At 34.0% G+C, this 23,545-nt stretch overlaps 2 protein-coding genes across 2 annotated transcripts; both read left to right on the plus strand.

The window, feature by feature from the left end:
- The first annotated feature begins 1,853 nt into the window (after nucleotides 1–1,853).
- Nucleotides 1,854–3,915, plus strand: LOC145017384 (ras-related protein RABD2a-like). Its single transcript, XM_078975426.1, has 8 exons — nucleotides 1,854–2,091; nucleotides 2,533–2,605; nucleotides 2,704–2,751; nucleotides 2,834–2,881; nucleotides 2,960–3,031; nucleotides 3,130–3,285; nucleotides 3,358–3,461; nucleotides 3,551–3,915. The coding sequence occupies exons 1-8, from the start codon at nucleotides 2,078–2,080 to the stop codon at nucleotides 3,645–3,647; spliced, it is 612 nt and encodes a 203-aa protein (XP_078831552.1). The 5' UTR covers nucleotides 1,854–2,077; the 3' UTR covers nucleotides 3,648–3,915.
- Nucleotides 3,916–10,559: 6,644 nt separating this feature from the next.
- Nucleotides 10,560–11,761, plus strand: LOC145017383 (ethylene-responsive transcription factor 2-like). The gene has a single exon (XM_078975425.1). The coding sequence runs from the start codon at nucleotides 10,668–10,670 to the stop codon at nucleotides 11,361–11,363; it is 696 nt and encodes a 231-aa protein (XP_078831551.1). The 5' UTR covers nucleotides 10,560–10,667; the 3' UTR covers nucleotides 11,364–11,761.
- The last annotated feature ends 11,784 nt before the right edge of the window (nucleotides 11,762–23,545 follow it).

Raw genomic sequence — 23,545 nt, forward strand, 5'->3', positions numbered from 1 at the left:
TATACTTTTGTAAACCCCACCACGATCCCACTAATAGATATTTTTTTATAATAATGTAACCAAGTCCTTGCCCCATCTTTTGAACACAGTCTATTAATTGTTGACAATAAGTGAATGCATGAAAATGATTTTTTTTTATCTATCAAAAACTAATAAAGTTATGACTAATAAATGTATTGATAAACCTAAAGCTTCTTGTCTACGGACAAATATACATTTCTTTTACAAACTGTATATTTTTTAGAAGACTGAATACAATCTGCATGTCCTCTTCTCCAAAAAGACATTATCCAATGTTTTCCAAATCTTTCCGAAATAGAAACACTTGCACAAACATTTATAATGAAGACTTGTTTGTGTTGGTGGCAACTTTCCATCCAAATGCAATGTTCCTTTCATTGTTGCTTCAAAACCCTCATGCATTTTATTTATTTGTTTTATTAATTACATAAATAAGTCAGTCATCTCTTTTCTAAAAAACCTAAGTTTTTTTTATTTAAGTTTCATATTTTAATTGTGAAGTGTTTTTTGTATATTTATAATTTATATTTGTTTTAGCCACATGAAAACTTTATAAACAATCAATTTTCTACTAGAGTAAGCCCTTCCCATGTGTAAAAATGAATTGCGGCCTCAACCATAGATATCAACATGCACTTTGATGTTAGGCCCTGACAGAAAGTTTTCCGAAACCGAACTAAATGGAATTGCTACTTTCAAAAAATGTTTGCCGAAAGAAAGATCCATTTTTCACATAGTTCATTGGTCAAACCAACAATTCTCTTCTCAAAGTGATATGAAGATCATTTTCTAGTTAGACTTGTTGCAATGAAAGAACTATCCCTTCCTACATTTATAATTTATATTTGTTTTAGCAACATGCAAACTTTAAAACCAAACAATTTTTTTCTTATAGAATGCAGAAGTTTGGTTTGTATTTTTTCTATACATATGGTTCGGGGACTACATATATTTTATTTTAAAAAAGAAACATCTAAATTTTTATCTTTATCTTTTAATATTTTAGAATTCATATTTCTTTTTTATTTATTATCTTTGCCACAATATGCGATACATATTTGGATATAAACAAATAAAATATCCAGTGAATCTTTGTGTTGAGAAACACATTTGCAAATTTAATATTTAAAGATCTATGTTATCATCTCTAATAAATTAATTTTTTTTTACTTGTCACACTCTCATTCAATTTGTTAAATATCATTTTATGGTTATTTTGAATTATTGTTTTCCATATCATTTTATGATTTTTTTTTATTTTATTAAATTCCACATAATATTTTAATATAATAATTGCAATAAATATAGTAATAAATAGATATCAAATTTATTAATGAATTTACATTTTAATTTCAATTTTCCACATAATATTATAGTGGATTTGTTTAAATTTAAAAGATTAAAAATATTTTCATTATAATAATTTATTATTTTTTTTATTTTCTTATAAATTTAAAATTTTTAAATATTTTGACATTTATATTTAGTTTTTTTTTTTTTTTTTTTTTTTTTTTAAAATTAACTCATGTAATACATTAATCTCACAACCAATAAACTAATAATCAAATAGTTTATTACTAAAAGTAATATATATTTTAGATAATCAAAATTTTATTTGATTATAAACCTATAATGTGATTTATTAAATGTTAATTTTTAAAAGTATGTTCCTAAAATGAAAATGATTAAAGTTACACCCTTTATGTATAATTTACGAAAATATTAGTTATTTTAATTAAATTAGTTTACTAATACTTTATTATTTTTCACGAATAAAAACAATAAAAATTCAAACGTAATGTTAGGATATGGTGGCAGTAAGGTTAAAAGCAGAGACACCTCGTAAATTCCCATGTTTGTTTGTTACATTCTTCCTCTCTCCCATCTGTCGGTTTGTTAATATCATCCTCCCCTCTTCATTGCCTTCCATTGATTAACGAATCAAGCTCCCATAATTCTCTTCTGCTCTTGCTTTTCCGGTGAAGATCCAGTTTTCCGGCCGTCAGACACCGTTGGATCAGTCGGCCCCTTTATATATCACTGCAAATTCTTTATCATGAATCACGAGTAGTAAGTCTCCGATCTCTGTTATCTCTTATCGTTTTTAGTCCATTCGCGTGTTAGATCTGCTTCTGTTGTTAATTATCAACAATGATTAATCTCTATTGCCATTGTTGTCGATTCGGTTTAATTTAATCGGATCTCATTTGTTGTCGAGATGATCGTGTAATTGCTTAAGCTTGTCTTCCTTTTCTCTGAATCAATCGCATCAATTTTAACATTACGTGCTAAAACTCCGTTGATCTTCTCTAATCGCTAGAATTTGAAGTTTGAAAACGGTATATACGTTTGCGAGAATTGCGTAGGGACGTAACTCGATATATCCGATTACATTAGGGTTGCGATTAGTGATGAATTGACAATTGTATTATAGTTATTCGAAATCAATTCAATTCGTTCATTAAAATATGCTCTTTTCATCGCATGTAACACTTTCCATGTCTATTCCAGTGATTACTTGTTCAAGCTTTTGCTAATTGGAGATTCAGGAGTTGGAAAATCATGTCTGTTGCTTAGATTTGCTGTAAGACATAATTCATTAATTCTACCTACATTATACACATATTGCTTGATTTGATATTCCATGGCTTCTTATTTCTTGCTTTGATCTCTTTGATACAGGATGATTCATATCTCGACAGCTACATAAGCACAATTGGTGTTGACTTTGTAAGAATCTAATCTTATTTATATTGTATCCATGTTCACAGTTTATTATGATGAAGATTATAATCTCTCATTCACTCTGCAGAAAATTCGCACAGTGGAACAAGATGGAAAAACCATTAAGCTTCAAATTGTGAGGATTTTCTTCTGAAAATAATCAAATATCTATAAAATAATATTTGTATGAAACTAATGTTGAATATTTATGAAGTGGGATACTGCTGGACAAGAAAGGTTCAGGACAATTACTAGTAGCTACTACCGAGGGGCACATGGCATTATAGTATGCTTTTTCAAAATTCAAGTTCTTATAATTTAAGAATTAGAAAAATTATCAATTGATAAGAAATAAGTAATAGAAATTGATTGTCTTTTATGCAGATAGTTTATGATGTCACTGATCTAGAAAGTTTCAACAATGTTAAGCAATGGTTGAGTGAAATTGATCGCTATGCAAGTGAAAATGTGAACAAACTTCTTGTTGGAAACAAATGTGATCTTGTAGAAAGCAGAGCTGTGTCTTTCGACACTGCTAAGGTACATATTTTTTGTAATTTTGTATTTTAAAAAGAAGATAAAAATATAATACTCCGATATTATTTTGTTTAGGAATTCGCGGATGGAATTGGTATTCCATTTATGGAAACTAGTGCTAAAGATGCAACAAATGTTGAACAGGCTTTTATGGCCATGTCTGCTGATATCAAAAACAGGTACCCCACAAAAGGAATTCATTTTTAACATTCTTGGAAAAATACAATGATGGAATGTAATTACTGATTCCATTCCTTCAAATACACAGGATGGCAAGTCAACCCGGGTCAAACAACATGAGGCCGCCATCTGTGCAGCTCAAGGGGCAGCCTGTCGGGCAGAAGGGCGGTTGCTGCTCAGGTTAATAAATAAAACTATCACCATTCACCACAAGTCACAACACTCCAATTTGCTTTTCAAGTTTTTTGCTTTTTGCTTTTTGCTTTTTGATTTTCATGTAAGCTATTATTATAGTTTCTGTTTTTTTTTTTTTTTCAAGAGTATGATTTTTATTAAATGGGTTGTACAAATTGCTGCTAGTTTTCACTTGCTATTCTTTATTCATGGAAGCATTTAGACATAATTTGTAATATTTTTGGAACCATCTTTCAAATAATATACCAAATTCTTGCATATGTGATTTCAACATGCGGGATTAATTCTCTGTTTTTAAAGTGATTATATGATATTCGATAATCAAAGTTGAGTGATCGGCAAATTATGAATTTTTTTTTGATAACTGATTGTAAAATGATCAAAATGACATTCTTATGTAATGCTAGAATAGTTCATATTTGAAATATGAGGTGAACGAACAAACATTAGGGTTTGAAAGAGGGATAATGTGGTAAGTTTGTTTTAACTTGGATGCTTACTATTGTTGTAGGGGGCTCAACATTGAATATTTGACACTTAAATAATCAAATAATTAGAATCATTTTATATAAACAATTAAAATTAATTACCTCCAACTTGATGTCAAAATAATCGGATAATCCGTCCCAAAACCCCTTATGTGAATGTATGATTGCTTGTTACCTATTAGGGAAATCTACAGAAAAATCCAAAACTTTTGGGAAAGTTTCAATAAAGTCTTAAAAGTTTTTTTTTGAACAGAAAAGTCCCAATTATTTAATATTTTGCCCAAATTAACGAGAAAATCATTTTTATATTTGAATAGCAAATGATAGATTATATGATTTTTTTCAAAATAATGCGACTTTTCTGTTAAAAAAAAATGCTAATAAGCTTTTTTTGAAAATTTTCCCAGAAGTTTGAGATTTTTCTGTAGATTTCTCTTACTTATTGGATTGAAAGAATGAATGGTCATTAGCATAAAATTGTAATCAAGTTCCCAATTACAACAATCTACTTCCATTTGGTAACTTTTATAACTTCCTTACGGTCTATTTTGTAACTTATATACATTCTAGGGTCTATTTTGTAACTGATATACATTCTAGATTCAATTTCACATAATACGCCAAAAAATAACATCTAACTTTCAATTCGAGATACATTCACTTTCTTTCTAACAAAGACAAATGTCACACTTTGAAGCCATAATCAATAAGCACCTAAATTTTCACTTGTTTTGATCTGGATACAAGTTGATAATTCATACATGTTGTAATTGGATTATTAGATCCCTCTTCATCAAAAATTACAACATTTAAACTTAATTCATCAAAAACCTTAATTAGAACCATACATAAGTTGGGGATTTGGCTTACATCAAAACGACCTATCAAACACAAGATCAATTTATGTTGACTTGTGCAAATCCCAACCACCATGGTCGCCCTAGGTTCCTGTGCAATTTCCTTATACTAATAAAAGAATAGTTCTTTTGTCATGTTTCATTTTATTATGTCTTCTAATTAATGTCATGTCATTTGTCAACCTATTGATTATTCATTTTAAATTTTAAATTTCTCACTCTAATTACATTAAATTAATAGCATTATAATAAAAAATAAAATAAAATTAATACAAATTATAAAGTAATATAATTTCACATATTTATTTGAATTAATGATTATAACTTTATATATAAGTAAAAAAATATATCTTAATAATTCATTTAAAATAATTAGTTAATAATTTTGAGTTTTTTTACTATAAAAATTTAATCAACTTTGTAACCGTGGTTCCTATGCGTTATATACTAGTACCAAAATAATGTTTTGTCCCATCATAATTTAAATTCATAATAGAATACAATAAATGCATTTCGTTTTTATTTCTCAATCAATTGAAAACATGGACACTCTTTAGCCCCCAAATGTCATTTCTTTATAGTAATTAATGGCCTTAATACATTGATATGTATTCATAATTTCTTACAAATATTACATAATTCTTGATTAAAGGATGATATTAGTTATGAATGATAATCTAACACTTTTATTTATCGTCAGGCATCAGATATAGTGTTTTTATATCATACAGTTTACTAATTCTTTTAGAGAAATTAAATATCCTCATACAAATTTTTCCTATTATCTTTGTACCCATGCTAAATGATGACAAGTAGATTAAAACATTATTAAGGAAAATTAAATGTGACACGTGTCATCATTTGATGTGGATAAGAGGATAGTAGAAAGAAATTGTAGAAGGATATTTAATTTCTCTTCTATAAAAAAATGGTGTCACAAACTACTTCACTACAAAAAACTAATCCGGAGTAATCAAATTCTTGTTGGGTTTCACATAGTATTTCACTTCAGAAAACATATTTCGACTTGGTGATTTGGACGGCATAAGTGATATTAGTGGGTTGTTTAGTTAGTATAATGTTAGATAGGTCTGATAACAATTATATAGTTCTTTTGGAAAAGATTTGGTCAATAAACAAGTTATTAACTTTAATTTTTTTCGTATAGAAACCCTAGTTTTTGGTTATTGAGAAAATTATTCTATATTGTCTTGTTTTTGTTATAAATATGTTTATGTTGAAGTGTATCTGTCTCTAAGCTTGGTAAAAGATTAGAGTTGTATAACATAGTCAACAATAATTTGTGAGTTTTGGGTTCGATAGTGTGTTAATGTACAAAATCCACCATATTATTATAGCTCTTCATTTTCAGTGCAGTCTAAATTTTTATATTTGTTTAAACCGTGGAAGAGTAATAATGTATATTCTTCTTGATCCGTTGGCCAGAAGACCCCATGGCTAGATTCTTTTGTATTATATTCTTCTTCAATAATATAATTAAATTGTTGAGAATCAATTTAATTATACTATTTCATATAATTTGTTATTAAAAATTCTTACAACTACCAACATTTGATGTGACATGATGAATATTAATTTAATAACTTTAACTAATGTTTATATTTAATAAGTCGCAACTTTAAATATAAATAAATTCTAGCCTACTAGATTCAGTGGCGTATGATGAAGAGGATGATTCATTGATGGTATATTTTATTTTCTGTGTTCTGTCTGGGTCCGGCCCAACTTTCTTTCTTTTCATTTTCATTTTGCAAAGTTTTAATTTATTTTTACAAATTTGGTCACCCAACTATCCTTTTATTATTTTGGCCCAGCTTTAATTTGTTTTACAAATTTGGTCAACATTTTTTATTAAATTTATTTTACAAATTTGGTCTCATAACTTTAACCTTTTATCGTTTTGATCCACTTTTAATTTGTTTATAAATTTAGGCCATTTTTTTTAAATCGCCAATTTTTTCTTATAATCATTTTGGCTCAGTTTTAACTTGTTTTACAAATAGGTACATTTTTTTGAAGAAAATTTTGGACAACAAAAAATTATATTTTTTGTTTTTTTTTTTTTTTTAAACTTAGTCTTTTTGTTAAAGTGATAATTTTATAATTTCCTTTGTATCTTTTTTACGGATTTACTTTTACAAAGTTTTTTTACATATCTACTAATTTGTTTCACATTTGTGTTTTGAAATTACCTAATCTGTAGTAGTTACTTTGCATATTTGTGTATGTACTTTTTACATATTTATTTTAATCTTAAATGGTGTTTCACTAATCGAGAAATTAGTTTTTCTTTATCAACAACAGACCTTGTATCTAGCGCATGATAGCATGAGCTACCCTTTAAATTCTCCATCAAATTTAATATGTCAGTAATCCATCTGTAATGGTTTTAGTGATGGATTTACCACGTATCAATTATAAACCATGTTAAAATATTGATGTAGTTGAGTATTCACTAATATATCAAACCCGTAAATATTTTTTTCTTTATCCACAACTCCTGATTTTTATATATATTCAATTAATAATCATAATATAGATCATATCTCAATTTGGAAACTAGTTATAACTTATAAGCTGTAATATTTTTAGGGTTCCTATGTATTGCGGGGATGCACCCCTTACTTTATCTAATTTGTTGACGAAAAGGCTTGTCAACTTAACGACATTTAGATAACAAAGTTATTTTGAGATAAAATAAACCAATCGAAAAATCAAGGGGCTGAAATTATCGATTACATAATTATAAGTGGACGAAAGTCGAAATTTACAGAAGTCATCTAGAACTTGACGTCAGCAAGTGTGTAGTTTATACGTACATTCACCACGTGATTGATAATTTTCAAAATAATATATTTGTTTTCTTTTTCTCGGTCTCAACTTGCCCACTTGCAATTTCCAACCATATGAACCTTCATTGATGGTTCCTATGGCCCACATTAATATCTTTAATTACAAATCAACCCATCAAGTTTTGTTTACTTTTTAAGATGTTATTGTTTAATTTGTTTTTTTTATACAAATAAACTTGCAATTGAAAATCAGTTCTTATTTTGGTCATTGCATTTATAATCTTTTATAATCCTTCTCAACCTTATCCACGAGCTCATATGCACCAATATTGCTATATGCATTGGTTCATTTGGCTCTAGTGACATTTAAGTTAAAGTTGATGAATCCTTATATTTGCAACATATTGTTTTAGATCCTTGTACGTGGTTTCTTTTTTCTCTTATTGATATTTCGCTATTCTAAAACTACCTAAGAAATAACAAAGTGAAATATTAGAAAATAAATAATTAAATGTAATGGTGTATGTATAAATGCCATCCATGCACGTTCCTACATATAGATTTTTACTTTCTTACCACTAATGCAAGAAACGTGGGAACAATTAAATAATAATGTAGATACATAGTTGTATGAATAATGATTAAATAGGAAGTCGTTTTGAGCAACAACATAATCTTGATTATTCTATAAATATATATCGTTCTAAAAAAACATAACCTTGATTATTAATTGAAGAATGAAACTAACCAATATACTCTTAACATCCAAAATTACCTTTCGAGTAGTTTCCTAATAATCAACATGAGTTTTCTTGGTGATTTTAATGGCATTGGATGATTTTAGTATAATAAAATTTATAAGGTTACCAACGAGAGCTCAAATCTTGATTATCTTAGACAAGTTTTAGGAAGCGTATATTGCACGCTTTGTATAAAACAAATTTGATCTTAGTTCGATCAAATAACGGGAGTAAGGGGGCAGTGCCTATGGCGATATATAATTTTGAAATATGTTTGATAATAATTATCTGAAATTGTGTCATCCTATAATTATGGGATGAGAAATTAGATATCGTTATACTTTTTGTTATTATTATCTTCCTACCTATTTTAGATGGTGACAAGTGTCATTTAATTTAATTTAAATTTGATTGAAATGTTAAATTTGTACACTTGTCACCCTCTTAAAAAGATAGGAAGAAAAGTAGGAACAAAATGTAGAAGGATATTTAATTTCTCTTATGGGATATAATGAGCATTTGAAATTGTTTCTTGAAAGATTATTCTTATAATCTGGATTCCGTGATACCCAATCATAAGGTTGAAATATTATATTCGGAAAGTGTTTTACACGATCCTTAAAATAATCTAGGAAACATCTTGATTCCATGAATGATCCTATTCCTCCCAAACCTAAACAAGTTTCGCGTTGCATGACAACTTACTAGGTTCATGTGCAAGTAATCCGGTCGTATTTGTAATTAAGGAATAATGATTTTTCCCCTAAATTAAGGATGTTATCAAACATGCATTAGTAACTAGTTATAATGAAAAGAATATGATAAAACTAGAATTCGAATATTGAAATTGAGTTTTCAAAAATATTGCCAAACATTCAAGAGAAAACATTCTATATGATACCCTAAAGCGTTTATGGAAATAACTATTTTAGATAGATAACAGTAAAAAGGCTTTGAATATAATCTTTAATAAAATAATGAATATTCGTTGGGCATGATCAAACTATTACACGACAAATGGTGTATTACAATTGAGGTCATGATGAAATATTTGGAAATATGGTTTAAAGAATCTCATACATGGTTACATTTCTTATGTAAGATTGGATTTGTTTTATTTTCTGGAAAGTTCATAAATCACAAAGCAAGAGTCTTCATACGAAACCAACATAATAAAATTGAAAAAGATGTTGTGATATAAGTCAGTCGTCCTGAGCTATAGTATCAACTTTTTATTGAAAATGAGGAGAATATGTAGTTGTGTAATATTCTTTACCAAAAATACATCATTATAAACATGGACAATATTTAAGTCATTAAGTGTAAATACATGAAATCCTTTGCTTTCCATGGATTTGTTACATTGAAGTACCTTTCTTCATAAAAAGCATCCTATCCTTTAAAGATTGGACAAGAGTCTCATAAATTTCCAAGATGTTATCTAGTTCTTAATCAATCGCAATAAGGATCTCTCATATGTTATAATCTCATAGACATTACTTAATCTCCTCTAGCAATAAAATTAATCAATCACAATTAGGATCTCTCATATGTTAAAATCTCATAGACATTACTCAACCTTTCCTCTAGCAATAAAACTTTACAAAATTTGTCATATATCGATCTAAATCAAATCCTAAAATTTTAAACATTATGTTATTATATGCATCTCAAGTTGAAGATGAGGTTTATTATAATTCAACCTCATCAAATATAATTATTCCAATTTCTATTGAAGATGTTATTCTTGAATGATAAATGGGAATACAAAATTCTACTTTTTTAGTTTGCTAATTCACCAAAATAGACAAATGACTATAATGAATAACAAATATGCGTTTTTGGACCATATGCCTAAAAGAACAAGACTTAATTGATGGAATGTTCATATTGGCATTTGTAGTGGACCATTGTTGTACTTTTAGTATATCATTTCTTAAGTTACCATATTACCCCACGAGTTCATGACCTCCCGTCATTATATAAACCCCTCGTTATCCTCTTTCTTCAAAAGTTCTTCTTTCAAGTCTTTTCTCATCTACTTATATCTTTTTCTCTTTAATCCATCAAAAATCAAAATACCCTTTTATTAAAATCCCCAAATCACTCACAATGATGCAAACAGAAGCATTTCCGGCGACATATCCCGGCGAACTACCGGTGTTTTGCCGGAGCATCAGTTTCAGCAGCCTCATGCCATGTTTAACGGAAAATTGGGGTGATTTACCGTTGAAGGTGGATGACTCTGAGGATATGGTGATATACGGCTTCTTACGTGACGCTGTTACAGCTGGGTGGACGCCGTTTAACTTCTCGGCTAAAGAGATAAAAGCCGAGTCGATGGAAGAGACGGCGCCGGCGTCAAGTACAGACCATTTCCAATCATCAGAAGTGGCGGCGCCAGTTGAGGAAACTGCTGCAACTTCGGCGACGGTGATAGCGCCGGCTAAGGGAAAGCACTACAGGGGGGTTAGGCAACGGCCGTGGGGGAAGTTCGCGGCGGAAATAAGAGACCCGGCTAAAAATGGAGCGAGAGTGTGGCTCGGGACCTATGAAACGGCGGAGGAAGCGGCGATTGCATACGATCGAGCGGCGTATAGGATGCGTGGGTCGAAGGCTTTGTTAAATTTCCCACACAGAATCGGCTTGAATGAGCCGGAGCCAGTTAGAGTGACGTCAAAAAGGAGGTCGCCGGAGCCGTCAACATCTTTATCATCGGCTTCTGAGAGCGGTTCACCAAAAAGAAGAAATACTAAAGTTGAGCCAGAAGTACAAAGCCGATCATCAAATGAGTTTAAACATGAATAGTTGAATATTAAATGCCACGTGGCATTGAAGAATGAATACATTTCTTATTGCAACTACTGGACTATAGACCACAAAAGATCCGACCCGGGAGTGGGAGTGGGAGAGTGTAGCAATTAGGAAACTTGAAATACCGAAATTACCCTCCAAATGGGAAAGTGAAATGATTCCTCTCCTTGGCTATTGAAAAGGTGTTTGGATTTGCACCAATGGCAACAATGGGAATTGGTTGTCTACAAGTTCTTGGATTAAATATTTCAAAAAAGAGAATGGCACATATCATAACGACAAAAGTGCATATTAAAATATATAAAAGATAGATTTTGTAGAGATGTGCTTGTTATAGATTATATATGAATGTTGAGAACAAATAATATATATTCTTGAATGAGGTTGATATATGAGTAGAAAAACTAACTATTTTGGTTGTTACATAACCATTTAGTCATTTAAACTTGATTTTGCCTTAATGCTTTAACCTCAAATATAGTCATGCTCCACACAACATGTTTTAATTGGAGTGTTCTGGTTGCAGAATTGTGATCATAAGATCGAATCGAGATTGTAAATTGTGATTGTAACATCGCAGTTGTGATCGTAAGATCAAATCGGGATTGTAAGATCTTATAAAAATGAACTTATATTTAAATCTGTTCGTAAAATAATGTAATCAATTTAACTTCTTAAGTATCACCCATAACTTTTGTTGCTATAAACAATAAACATTAAGAATAAATCATATTAATTATAAATAAGATCATTTTGATCATGTACAAGTAAAACATAAGATCACAACGGATTATTATGGATGTGTTCTGTCTAACTTTAGATGAAATCGATAAAATGATGATATTCTATAAGACTTCTTGCAACTTGTGATGCTCGATTCAAGTTGAATAGATGAATTTTTAATACTCGACTATATAATAAAACTAAAGAGGTGAGATTAGGATCGTAATGTGATCAATATTGTTTTTTACCTGTACGATTAAAATCGTAAGATAGTAAGATTAAAATTGATATTTTAATAACCTTAATACAGTTCTTGCTAATGCCACTTCATCTTAAAAAAAGATGGTTAGCAATTTAGAATATTTCCACAAACATTGCCCTTACTTTTAGAACCTTCACCCACACTTCCTACACTTTTAAGCTTTTAAGAAAAAAAATACATTTTATGTCATGCATATGTTGCTTTACAACAAAAATAAATAAATAAATAAATAAATAAAAAACAAATCTTACAAAAGCCGTTCTCTTTACAAGTTGTTGCTTACTTGCTTACGTTGATTCCAGGTGTATCATCATTGTTCACTAGTGGGTTAAGCACACATAAGTATTGTATGTTATATGCAACATTATCGTTATAAATTAGGGTTTTGTAACCGATGAATCTCAAGTTTTCAAGAATCCTATGAGTTTACTTTCCATATTAATATCTCTGTTAACAATAAATTAAATTCGGTAATGACTCAAATAAGAAGGAAATTTTTGATAAGAAGGTAAGAAGTTTTTTTTTTTTTTTTCTACATATTTTTTTCGAACAAACAAAATGAATCATTAGATGATTCATTCGTAAGATGATTCACAAGAAAAAATTCTCAAAAAAACATCTTGATGATTCATTTATATAATGATTTTGTTGTTATTCACTAAAATTGTCATAAAAGTGAATTTTTTCTTAATTTACTTAAAAATGAATCATAAAGATGTTTTTTTGAAATTTTTTTCTTGTAAATCATTTTATAAATGAATCATCTAGTGATTCATTTTTTTTTTAGTCAAAAAAATATCTCGAAAAAAATTTTCTTATCTTTCTACCAAATTTTTTTTTACCGGATATATATATATATATATATATATATATATATATATATATATATATATATATATATATATATATATATATATATATATATATATATATATATATATATATATATATATATATATGTGCGTGTGTGTGTTTGTTCAGTCACATAATATTAAAATGAATGTTACATTTCGTAAGAGTTCCAAATAATGGAAGTATATGTATGTATACTTATCTATCCGAAAAATAGACAAGGACAACAAACACGACACACACAAATAAACAACTTTAAGCAGCTTGAGAGTTCCATTTTGGTTGTTAGACAACATGAGCAAGGGGTATAATATATACTTATCAACTCGGAAAAAAGTTTTCTCATTAACAAGGGAAATACATATAAATAGGCTACCGCAAGAATAGGAAAACTACAAAAGAAAAAAAAAAAACTACACCAAATTAGGATTTGACATGATTAAATACAATAATTCAAATAAATTCAAAATTATTGGTGGGAAAGGGAATCGGGTTTAATATTCCCCCGCAAGACGGACGACCGACAGAAGCCCAATCTTGGACATAAGAGTATCGTAACGATGTTTAAGGAGGGGTTAGAGAAGGCATCCACAAGTTGATCATCCCATGCAATGGGAGTAACCCGTATCGAACCGACTTGAACCTTTTCTCGAACAAAATGAAAGCATAATACTAGATGTTTCATTTGGAGTGAAAAATTGCGTTTGCCAAGTAGTGTGTAGCACTTAAATTGTCACAAGAAATAGTTGGAGTGACAATGGATTGATAACCAATATCAGATAATAAGGACATTAGCCATTGTACTTTGGTAGTTGTGGAGGTAACTGCACCAAATTTTGCTTCATTTAATGAATGGACTAAAGTGGCTTGCCACTTTGAGCTCCACCAGATTGTGTTTGAACCAAGGTAAACAATATAACCTATTGTGCTTCTGTAAGTTAGTTTGTCACCTGCCCAATCAACTTCTATAAAGGGATGAAGATGCAATGAAGAGTTATGTTTAAGTACAAACCATGGTTCATCGTCCCATGCAAGTAACACAACAATCTCTTTAGTGTAGCCCAATGAGTGCCACTCGGTTTATGCATGAATTTTGAAAGTTTGATGACCATAAATGCAACATTTAGACGTGTAAGACAAAAATATTGTAAACCTCCTACAACAGCACGATACTCGGTTGGGTCATTCGGTTTATGCATGAATTGTGAAAGTTTAATGACTGTAAATGCAACAGTTGGATGTGCAAGAGAAAGATATTGTAAAGCTCCTACAAAAGCATGATTGTAACATCCTAAAATTTCAATAAAATTTAAACTTTTCAAATCAACCCTTTAACAAAAGAAGTGTTTACAAAAACTGTTGTTTCCAAAACATTATTTAAAAATTAGAATCTCTTTCAACTAGGGATGAGCATGAGTCGGTTTCTGGTTATAATCAAACCAAACCGTAGAAAGTCGGTTTTTCGGTTTTTAAAACCATATAGGTTCGGTTTTTGCATGGGTCGGTTTTTCGGTTTTCCGGGTTGGGTTTATGGGTTTGAATTAACAGTTTGTTTCGGTTTGAATTAACAGTTTGTTAAAAATAAATATACAATATTAAAGGGATAAAGTCTAAAATCTAAAACTAAAAGTTTAAATCATAATATAAATAATATATACGTTGGTCGGTTCGGTTTTTATGGGCGGTTTTATACGTCAAAACCGAACCAAACCATTATTTTTCGGTTTTTGTAAAATTCAAACCTAAACCGTCGGTTATTGCTTTGGTTTCGGTTATGTTATTTTTTTTTTGGTTTTTCGGTTTTCGGTTCGGTTTTTGCTCATCCATACTTTCAACATAGTTTTCAAAACATTCACATTATCAGAGTTCCCTAGAATTCATACGTCCAAAACACGAGGATGTGTACGGTCACGCCTTCTATAACGCCCGTAGATCTGGACTAGTCAATTTAGAGACGTTAAAAATGACTTTTTGATAGAAGAATATTTAAAATGAATAATCTTAACTAAGTTGTATTATATGTTACAAGGATTCCGTACATATAAAGAATGTTGAAATCCGAGTTATAACGAAGAAGTTATGACCTGTCGAAGTTTCGCGACAGAACCGGCACGATACAGCGCGACGTAAATAGTGAATTTACCTTAGAGCGATATTTGGCCTTAGCATTCTAAATGAAAATCATAGAATACGTTAAATCAAGAGCATACATAAAAAGAACATCCAAATCTGACTTCGTATGAGGAAGTTATGATTTTTTTTAAGTTTCAGCTTAGTAGTATGCAACCCAAAGTTCGACTTTGAGATCAAGCGGTTTTTTTGCCAAAAAAATCTAAACGAGAATCGAAGATCTCATCAATGGTAGTGCAACGGTAAAAAGACAGAAGGAAACGGACGTCGGATGAGGAAGTTATGAATTTATAACGGAGTTTTCCTGTCCCGGTCTACTAAAAATAATATATTTATAATATATTAAAAATAAAATCAAAATTAGTCAACAGAGTCTAAACGAGAGTTGTAGAGCATAATTTCACCTACGCGTGGATATAAAGAACGTCGAAAACGGAGCTCGTATGCAAAAGTTATGAATTTATGAAGTTCGGGACGTGAACCCTAAGGCTGTGTCAGAGCTCACGAGGTGAACCCAGAAAATTCACCCTATAAATAGAAATCGAGGGTTAGCCGATTTTGGTTGCTCCTTCTCATCTCTCCCACTCCCAATACTCTCTCTAAGCCCTATTTTAACCCCCTGAAGCTAGGGCTCAAAAGTATATTCAACACAGGTGTCCAGGTTACGTAGCTTATGTGATGGATACATGAGCCAGGGATCAGATTTCAGTTTAAGAGGTTCTAGTAGTCAAGGAGTTTGCTGATGTGTGTATGGAGGAGTTGCCATGGATACTCTGGAGAGGCAGGTCGAGTTTCAGATCGACCTAGTGCCGGGTGCGGCCCCTACCGCCAAGGCGCCGTATCGATTGGCACCACCAGAGATGCAGGAGCTGTCATCACAGCTGCAGGAACTACTGGGCAAGCAGTTCATTTGTTCGAGAAGCTTCCCGTGGGGAGCGCCGATGCTCTTCGTTAGGAAAAGGACGGTTCACATCGAATGTGCATTGATTATAGGGAGTTGAACATGTTGACGGTGAAGAATTGTTATCTACTCCCGAGGATAGATGATCTCTTTGATCAGTTGCATGGTGCATCTTGGTTTTCCAAGATAGATTTGAGGTCTGGGTATCATCAGGTCTGGGTCAGAGAGGATGACGTGGAGAAGACCACGTTTTGGACTAGTTATAGACATTACGAGTTTGTGGTGATGCCATTTGGGCTCACCAATGTGCCAACAGTATTTATGGACCTGCTGAATCGGGTTTGCAAATCGATGCTTGATCGCTCGGTTATCGTGTTTATAGATGATATCTTGGTGTATTCCAAGACCCAAGAACAACACGAGGAGCACCTCTGGGAGTTATTGGGAGTTTTGAGAAGGTAACGGTTGTATGATAAGTTCTCGAAGTGTGAGTTTTGGTTACGAGAGATCCAGTTTCTTAGGCATCTCGTTACCCAGGAGGGGATTTTGGTCGACCCAGCTAAAATCAAGGCAGTCATGTAGTGGGAGGTATCGAGATCTCCCTCATATATCAGGAGTTTTCTGGGATTGGCAGGGTACAACCGGAGATTTACATGGGATTTCTCCAAGATTGCAGTACCCCTCACTGTCTGATGAGGAAGGGGTGGATTTCCGGTGAGGACCTGAGTAGCAGAGGGCGTTTGAGACCCTCCGATAACGTTTTTGCGAGGTTCCAGTTTTGACTCTCCCGGAGGGAGTTGAGGATTTTGTGGTGTTCTGTGATGCATCCATCACAGGTTTCGGGGCGGTCCTCATGCAGAGAGTACGGGTCATAGCCTACACATTGTGGCAGATGAAGCCGCATGAGACGAGATACCCTACACACAAGGTTGTAGAACTCGTTGATCGGTACCTATTCGGCCGACTACCGAGTAGCAAGTACTCAGGAGTACTCGGGGAGTACTCAGAATCGATAATTCATGTAGAAATATTTTTAGGGAACTTATATATGTTAAAATCTTAAGTTGATTGAAATATATAAAAAAAATAGATACATGTGAATACACAAAAACTGAAAAATACATAATGGTCTCACTTCGTCAATAATTATTGAAAATTTAAGATATATATGTAATAATAATAACATGTGTGTGTTAAATAATAAATCGTTAAGTAAATTATACATATTAATCACCGAGTTGATCGGGTTTTACAACACTGCTCAGTTCAATAAGGGGCCAATTGGGGAGTACTCGGGATTCTATAACTCGCCTCGGCAAGGGGCCAAGTAGCGAGTACTCGGAGGAATAACCAGCCAAATCGGCGAGTTTTACAACACTGCCTGCACAAGATCTGGAGTTGGGAGTGGGAGTATTCGCTCTCCAGATTTTGAGACATTACCTCTATGGAGTCCGCTGTACCATTTACACATATCACAAGAGCTTGAGAAACAACATGGATCAGCCAAACCTGAACATGAGACAACATCGGTGGCTGGATGCAGTCAAGGACTACCACTGCAAGATACTTTGCCACCTCGGTACAACTAATGTGGTGGTGGACGCTTTGAGCTGCAAGTCAACTGGGTCTTCTACCCTAGCAATATGTATAAGGATAGTGGTGGATTCTCCCCTTGTGAGTTTGATTAGAGATGCTCAGGCTGAGAGCATGCAACCAGAGAACTGGAAACTAGAGAAGATATGGGCCGAGCACACCCAGTTTGTGAAAGATAGCTGGGGATTATTGACCGATGTGGTCAGGTATGGGTACCGATGTCTAGTGGGGTCAGACAGACAGTCATGGAGGAGGCTCACAAGTCTTACTTTTCTATTCACCCAGGGCCACCAAGATGTACCGGGACTTGAGTTTGAGTTACTAGTGGCTGTGCATGAAGCGAGAAATTGCTTGGTACGTCGAGAGGTGCTTGACGTGTAGGATGGTCAAGGCTGAGCATTAGAGGCCACATAGCCAGCTGCAGCCCCCGAAGATTCCCATGTGGAAATAAGAGTAGATCATGATGGACTTCATTACCAAGCTGTTGAGAACGACAAAGGGTTTTATGTTATATGATTCATCGTGGATCGATTGACCAAGGGGGCCCATTTCTTGGCCATACGGTAGAGTTCATCGGTCGAGAAGTTGCACGACGCATATGTTCGCAAGATCATCGCTCGCCATGGGGTTCCGGTCTCCATTCTTTCCGACCGAGATGTTAGATTTACCTCCCGTTTCTGGCAGAAGTTCCGCAAGGAACTGGGCACACAACTACATTTTACTACAGCTTTTCATCCGCAGATCGACGGTCAGAGCGATCGGACCATTCAGACCCTTAAGGATATGTTGAGGGCGTGTGTCATTGACTTTAGTCAGAGCTGGGATTCCCACCTACCCCTTTCATAGTCTGCCTACTTCAACAACTATTATTCCAGCATTGGTGCCCCGCTTTTCGAGTTGTTGTACAGTAGGAAATGTCGCACCCCAGTCTGTTGGGGTGAGGTTGGTCACAGGGTGATGGGACGGAGGGAGGTAGTCTTGTAGACTATCGAGAAGATTCAACAGATTAGGAAGCAGCTGCAGACTGTTCAGAGTCGGCAGAAGAGTTATGCCGACAGACGTCGATCTGAGTTAGAGTTCCAGATCGGTAACAAGGTACTCCTGAAGGTCTCTCCCTAGAAGGGTGCGATCTGCTTCAGGAAGAGGGTGAAATTGGGTCCCCGATACATTGGGCCATTCAGGATCATTGCCAGTGTTGGCAAGGTGGCATCCAGGTTAGAGCTACCGGAGGAGCTTAGTCGGATCCACAAAGAGATACCTTTGGTAAAGGTACAATGGGAGCACCGAAGAGGGTCTGAGTGGACGTGGGATCCGGAGGCGGAAATGCGGTAGCAATATCCAGGGTTGTTCACCGCAACAAACTTAGAGGACGAAGTTTAGTTCAAGTGGGGGAGAATTGTAATGCCCCGACTGTCAGGTAAAAATTTTATGGATTTAATTTCCATAAATTTCAAGGTCTACTCAAAGAGTTGGATGCCCTGACTCATCGAGTAGAAGTGGGTTGTGCCACGTGTTTAAGTGACCTACTCGCCGAGTCCAAGATAGGACTCGACGAGTAGGATCTGGAGGATGAAACCCTAATTTCCGGGGTTTTGCATCATATTTAAAGGATCATTAGCCCCCCTTAGCCCTTACAACCTCTTGAGAGTCCAGCAAACCCTCATCCGTGTTTGTGCTCCATTTTTGTGTGTTTTAAGCTTTGGAAGGTGCATCTTAGTGAGAGGAGGTTGAAGATCAAGTATCTAGTAGTAAGGAATGTGTGTGGATCTGAAGTCTACCTCAGTTTAGTATCATTGGAAGGTATCAAGTCATCCTCTTGACCTTATTTCCTTCCAGATCTCATTTGGTTAAAGATTAGGGATTTCTTAGCATATTAGGAAGCTATTCTCGGGTATGAGTTACGATCTGAAGTTGCAACTTCAGATCTGAACTCTCTTTGGTCTATAATCCATAAAGCTTCCAACGTTAGCAAGTCTGAACCTCACCATAGGTGTAAAACTCCCTTTCGAGCTTGGTTTTGCATTTTAATTCTTTAGAGCCTTGCATGTTGTGACAACTCGAAATTTATTCCGTCACTGTAACCCACTTCTGTTAGTAAAAATTTGTTTTTATTAAAAGTTTTCCGTTAACTTCTTGAGTTAAGTAAATTAATTAGAGTTATTGTCGTAGTTTCATATGTGACGAAAAACGAAAAATCACGCAAAAAACCCCGTTTGCGGTCAGTGTTTGGTGGACCCCCCCACCCAGGCCGTAAACTCAACCCTATATAAGGGTTGAGTGGTCTTCATTCCAACCTTTTTCACACCTTAAGAACTTTCTCTCTCTACAAAATTTGGATTTTGATCAAGAAAACACCCTTTCAAGCTTCATAACAGTGAGTAAACCCTCCTAGCTTGTTGTTTAGCTTAGCATACTTGCAAATTCGTGGTTTAACCACCCAAACCTCCCCAAGAACTTGAGTTTACGGTTTGGGAACATCCCAAAACCGTAAACACCCGAAAAGGGGGGGTTTTGATGCCCCAAAACCTTCCAATGCTTGGTTAATTCTTGGCTAATGACCTAGAAACTTGCATGAATGATCTTAGAACCCCAAAACATGAAAATAAAGGAGTAAACATGAGTTTACGGTTGGGGAATATCCCAAAACTGTAAACACCTTTTAAGGGTGTTAAAATGCCCTTAACACCTTCTATGACTTGAATTAGTGGCTAGAACCTTATATACTTACCCTAGAAGCACCAAATCATGCAAGAAAGTGGCAAACATGAGTTTACGGCCGTAAAATCATGTGTTTACGACCATAAACTCCCCAAGGAGTGGTTCAAAAACTGTAAACTCCATATAAGGGCAATTTCAAGCTCCAATCACTTCAAGCCTTTGATTCAACCTTAGGACCTTTCCTTGTAAAGCATAAGACCTTTGAGCACGCAAAGCCATACACTCCTTAGATGCAACCGGTATCACCCCTAACACTTGAAATAAAGTGTTTTCACGCATTAGAGTGTATTTACTTACTTAATTAGTGATTAAATAACTAATTAGATACAATTATGTATCACTTCATGTTACATAGGATCCTCGTGTGTGTTCAAGTCCTCACTTAACACCTAACATTCCTACCCGGTACTTCCATCCATTCACTGCAAGTGAGTTCATACCCCTACACCTTTTTCCGAGTTTTTATTTTATTTTTCAGGGGGGAATACAAACAAAAGTACAAGGGAACTTGTACTCAAAACCTATTATTTCGTATGAAGTACTTACATGTTCAACATGCTTTTAACACAGAAAACTGTTTTACCAACCGACTAAGAAATTAACTTGTAGAGTTAGTTTTCAAAATTAAAACAAGGAACTTGTGAACCTCATCATAAAATGTTATATTTTATATTTTACAAAGGAGTCATGCCAGTCATAAAACGGGATTATTATTATTATACTCCTCTGGGTGTAACAAGAGCTTCGAAAATACGGCTAATGTACTCCTATAGGTGTAACCAGAGCTTCAAAAATACGGCTATTATACTCCTCTGGGTGTAACCAGAGCTTCGAAAATACAACCAATGTACTCCTCTAGGTGTAACCAGAGCTTCGATAATACGGTTAATGTACTCCTCTGGGTGTAATCAGAGCTTTGAAAGTACGGCTAATATACTCCTCTGGGTGTAACCAGAGCTTCGAAAATACAGCTAATATACTCCTATGGGTGTAACCAAAGCTTCAAAAATACGACTAATATACTCCTCTGGGTGTAACCAGAGCTTCGAAAATACGGCTATTATACTCCTCTGGGTGTAACCAGAGCTTCGAAAATAAAACTTTTGTCTAAGTATTGTAGATACTCGTGTATGGATAATAAATCATCAACTTTTAAAAGGAAAATATGGGTTTTTTCTGGGATAACTTAAGTTTTTCATTAACAGGCTATATAACAAATGGATAATCAAACGTCTTTATAAGAAAATATGGGATTTTCTTGGGAAACAACTTTTCATAAAATCAAAGGAACATTTTCTTTCACCAGAATCAACCGTTTATGAACTCACCAGCTTTATGCTGATATTTTTTAAACTGCTTGTATTCTCAGGTTCACGTTAGACATGTATCTCGCTTATTTTTGGAGAAGACGGAGCATATAGAAGTCTCGTCTTTACTTTTGATTTTACGTTGATGTATATAAACTATGTTTTCAACAATTTTAAACAAATGTAAATATTCTTATGTAATGTAATGATTGTGTTTACTATGCTTACTATGTACAACGGTTGTGATACTACGCATGACGTCCTCCACCCCGAAACGTTTCCGCCGTCGGTTTCGAGGTGTGACAGATTCACGTAAGGTTTGCAACTTTACGTGATAAACATGCCTTGGGAAATTGGATCTGCAATATGGAACCTTAAAATGGCTTAATAATAATCTGAATGGATAATGGACTGAAGGGACTCGGAGAATTACATGGCCAACTCGGTGAGTCCGATGAAGATAGTCATGCAAGGACTTCTGCATGGACTCGGAGAGTCAGTAGTGTGACTTGGCGAGTCAACTGGGGTTTTCTCGACAATTGGACACGTATGAACTCGATGAGTTGAAGGGAAACTCGACGAGTCAGTGGGAGGGGATCCCACGACTACTCGAGTTCTGGACGGACTCGACGAGTCAGTCACTGCACTCGACTAGTTGGGTCAACATGGACTGATGACCTTGATGGTTGACTTTGACTTTGACCAAGGGTTGGCTAATTGACTTTTGGGACATTTCAGGAAATATGAAATTTATGAGTATGGTTCTATGATCAATATAGGTGGTGGAGTTTGTGGTGGTGATCCGAGAGTTCGAGCCTATATTTCGTGTTGATAGTTGAGAGGTGAGTTATCCTCACTATACTTAAGGGCTAAAGCACCGAGACCGACCCTTTTGGATTGCTATCCTGATATATTGTATGCTCGAGTATTGTATGATCCATTAGATCAGTATCCCGGTAGATGGGATGTTATATGTCGTTATGATCCGTTAGATCAGTATCCTGGTAGATGGGATGTTATATGCTGTGATGATCCATTAGACCAGTATCCTGGTAGGTATGTGTGACAACCCGAGTCTCTTTCCGTTAAAGTTAGCCCGATTCCGTTAATAAAATTCAAATTTTTATTTATTCCGTCCAATTTTTATGAATTCGAAAATCATTTAGGCTATATAGTTTAATGTGAGTCGGAACCAAAATTGTACGAAAACCTAAGTTACTTAGAAAATCATTGAAAAATCGGCCTGATTGGGATTCTCGGCCGTATACCCATTTACGGCCGTAAACCCATTCACGACTGTAAACTTGTTTACAGTTGGTGACAGGTGGCCCCCACCAAAAACAATGCACCCAACCTATAAATACGTGATTCCTACCCTCATTTACACTTTTCTGGCCAAAAACTCCTCAAGATTCTCTCAAGACTCATCCAACAAGAACCCTCTTTTCACCCCACCAAAGTATGTGATTCTTCCCTTTTCACTTGTTATTCATCTTATTCTTGTAAGGGCGATTCATATTCATCCATTGATTCATCATGTTCATCATTATCTTTATGCTTTTGAAGTGTTTACGGCCGTAAACCGTTCATATGGCCGTAAACCCTTCATAGTTGGGCTGTAAACCCTTCAAATGTTCATGAGTGGGCCGTAAACCCTTCCTATAATCACAGGTTGTAAACACCTCATGGG

This window comes from Lactuca saligna, chromosome 9, assembly GCF_052625555.1.
Source record: "Lactuca saligna cultivar CGN05327 chromosome 9, ASM5262555v1, whole genome shotgun sequence".
Classification (NCBI taxonomy): Eukaryota; Viridiplantae; Streptophyta; class Magnoliopsida; order Asterales; family Asteraceae; genus Lactuca; species Lactuca saligna.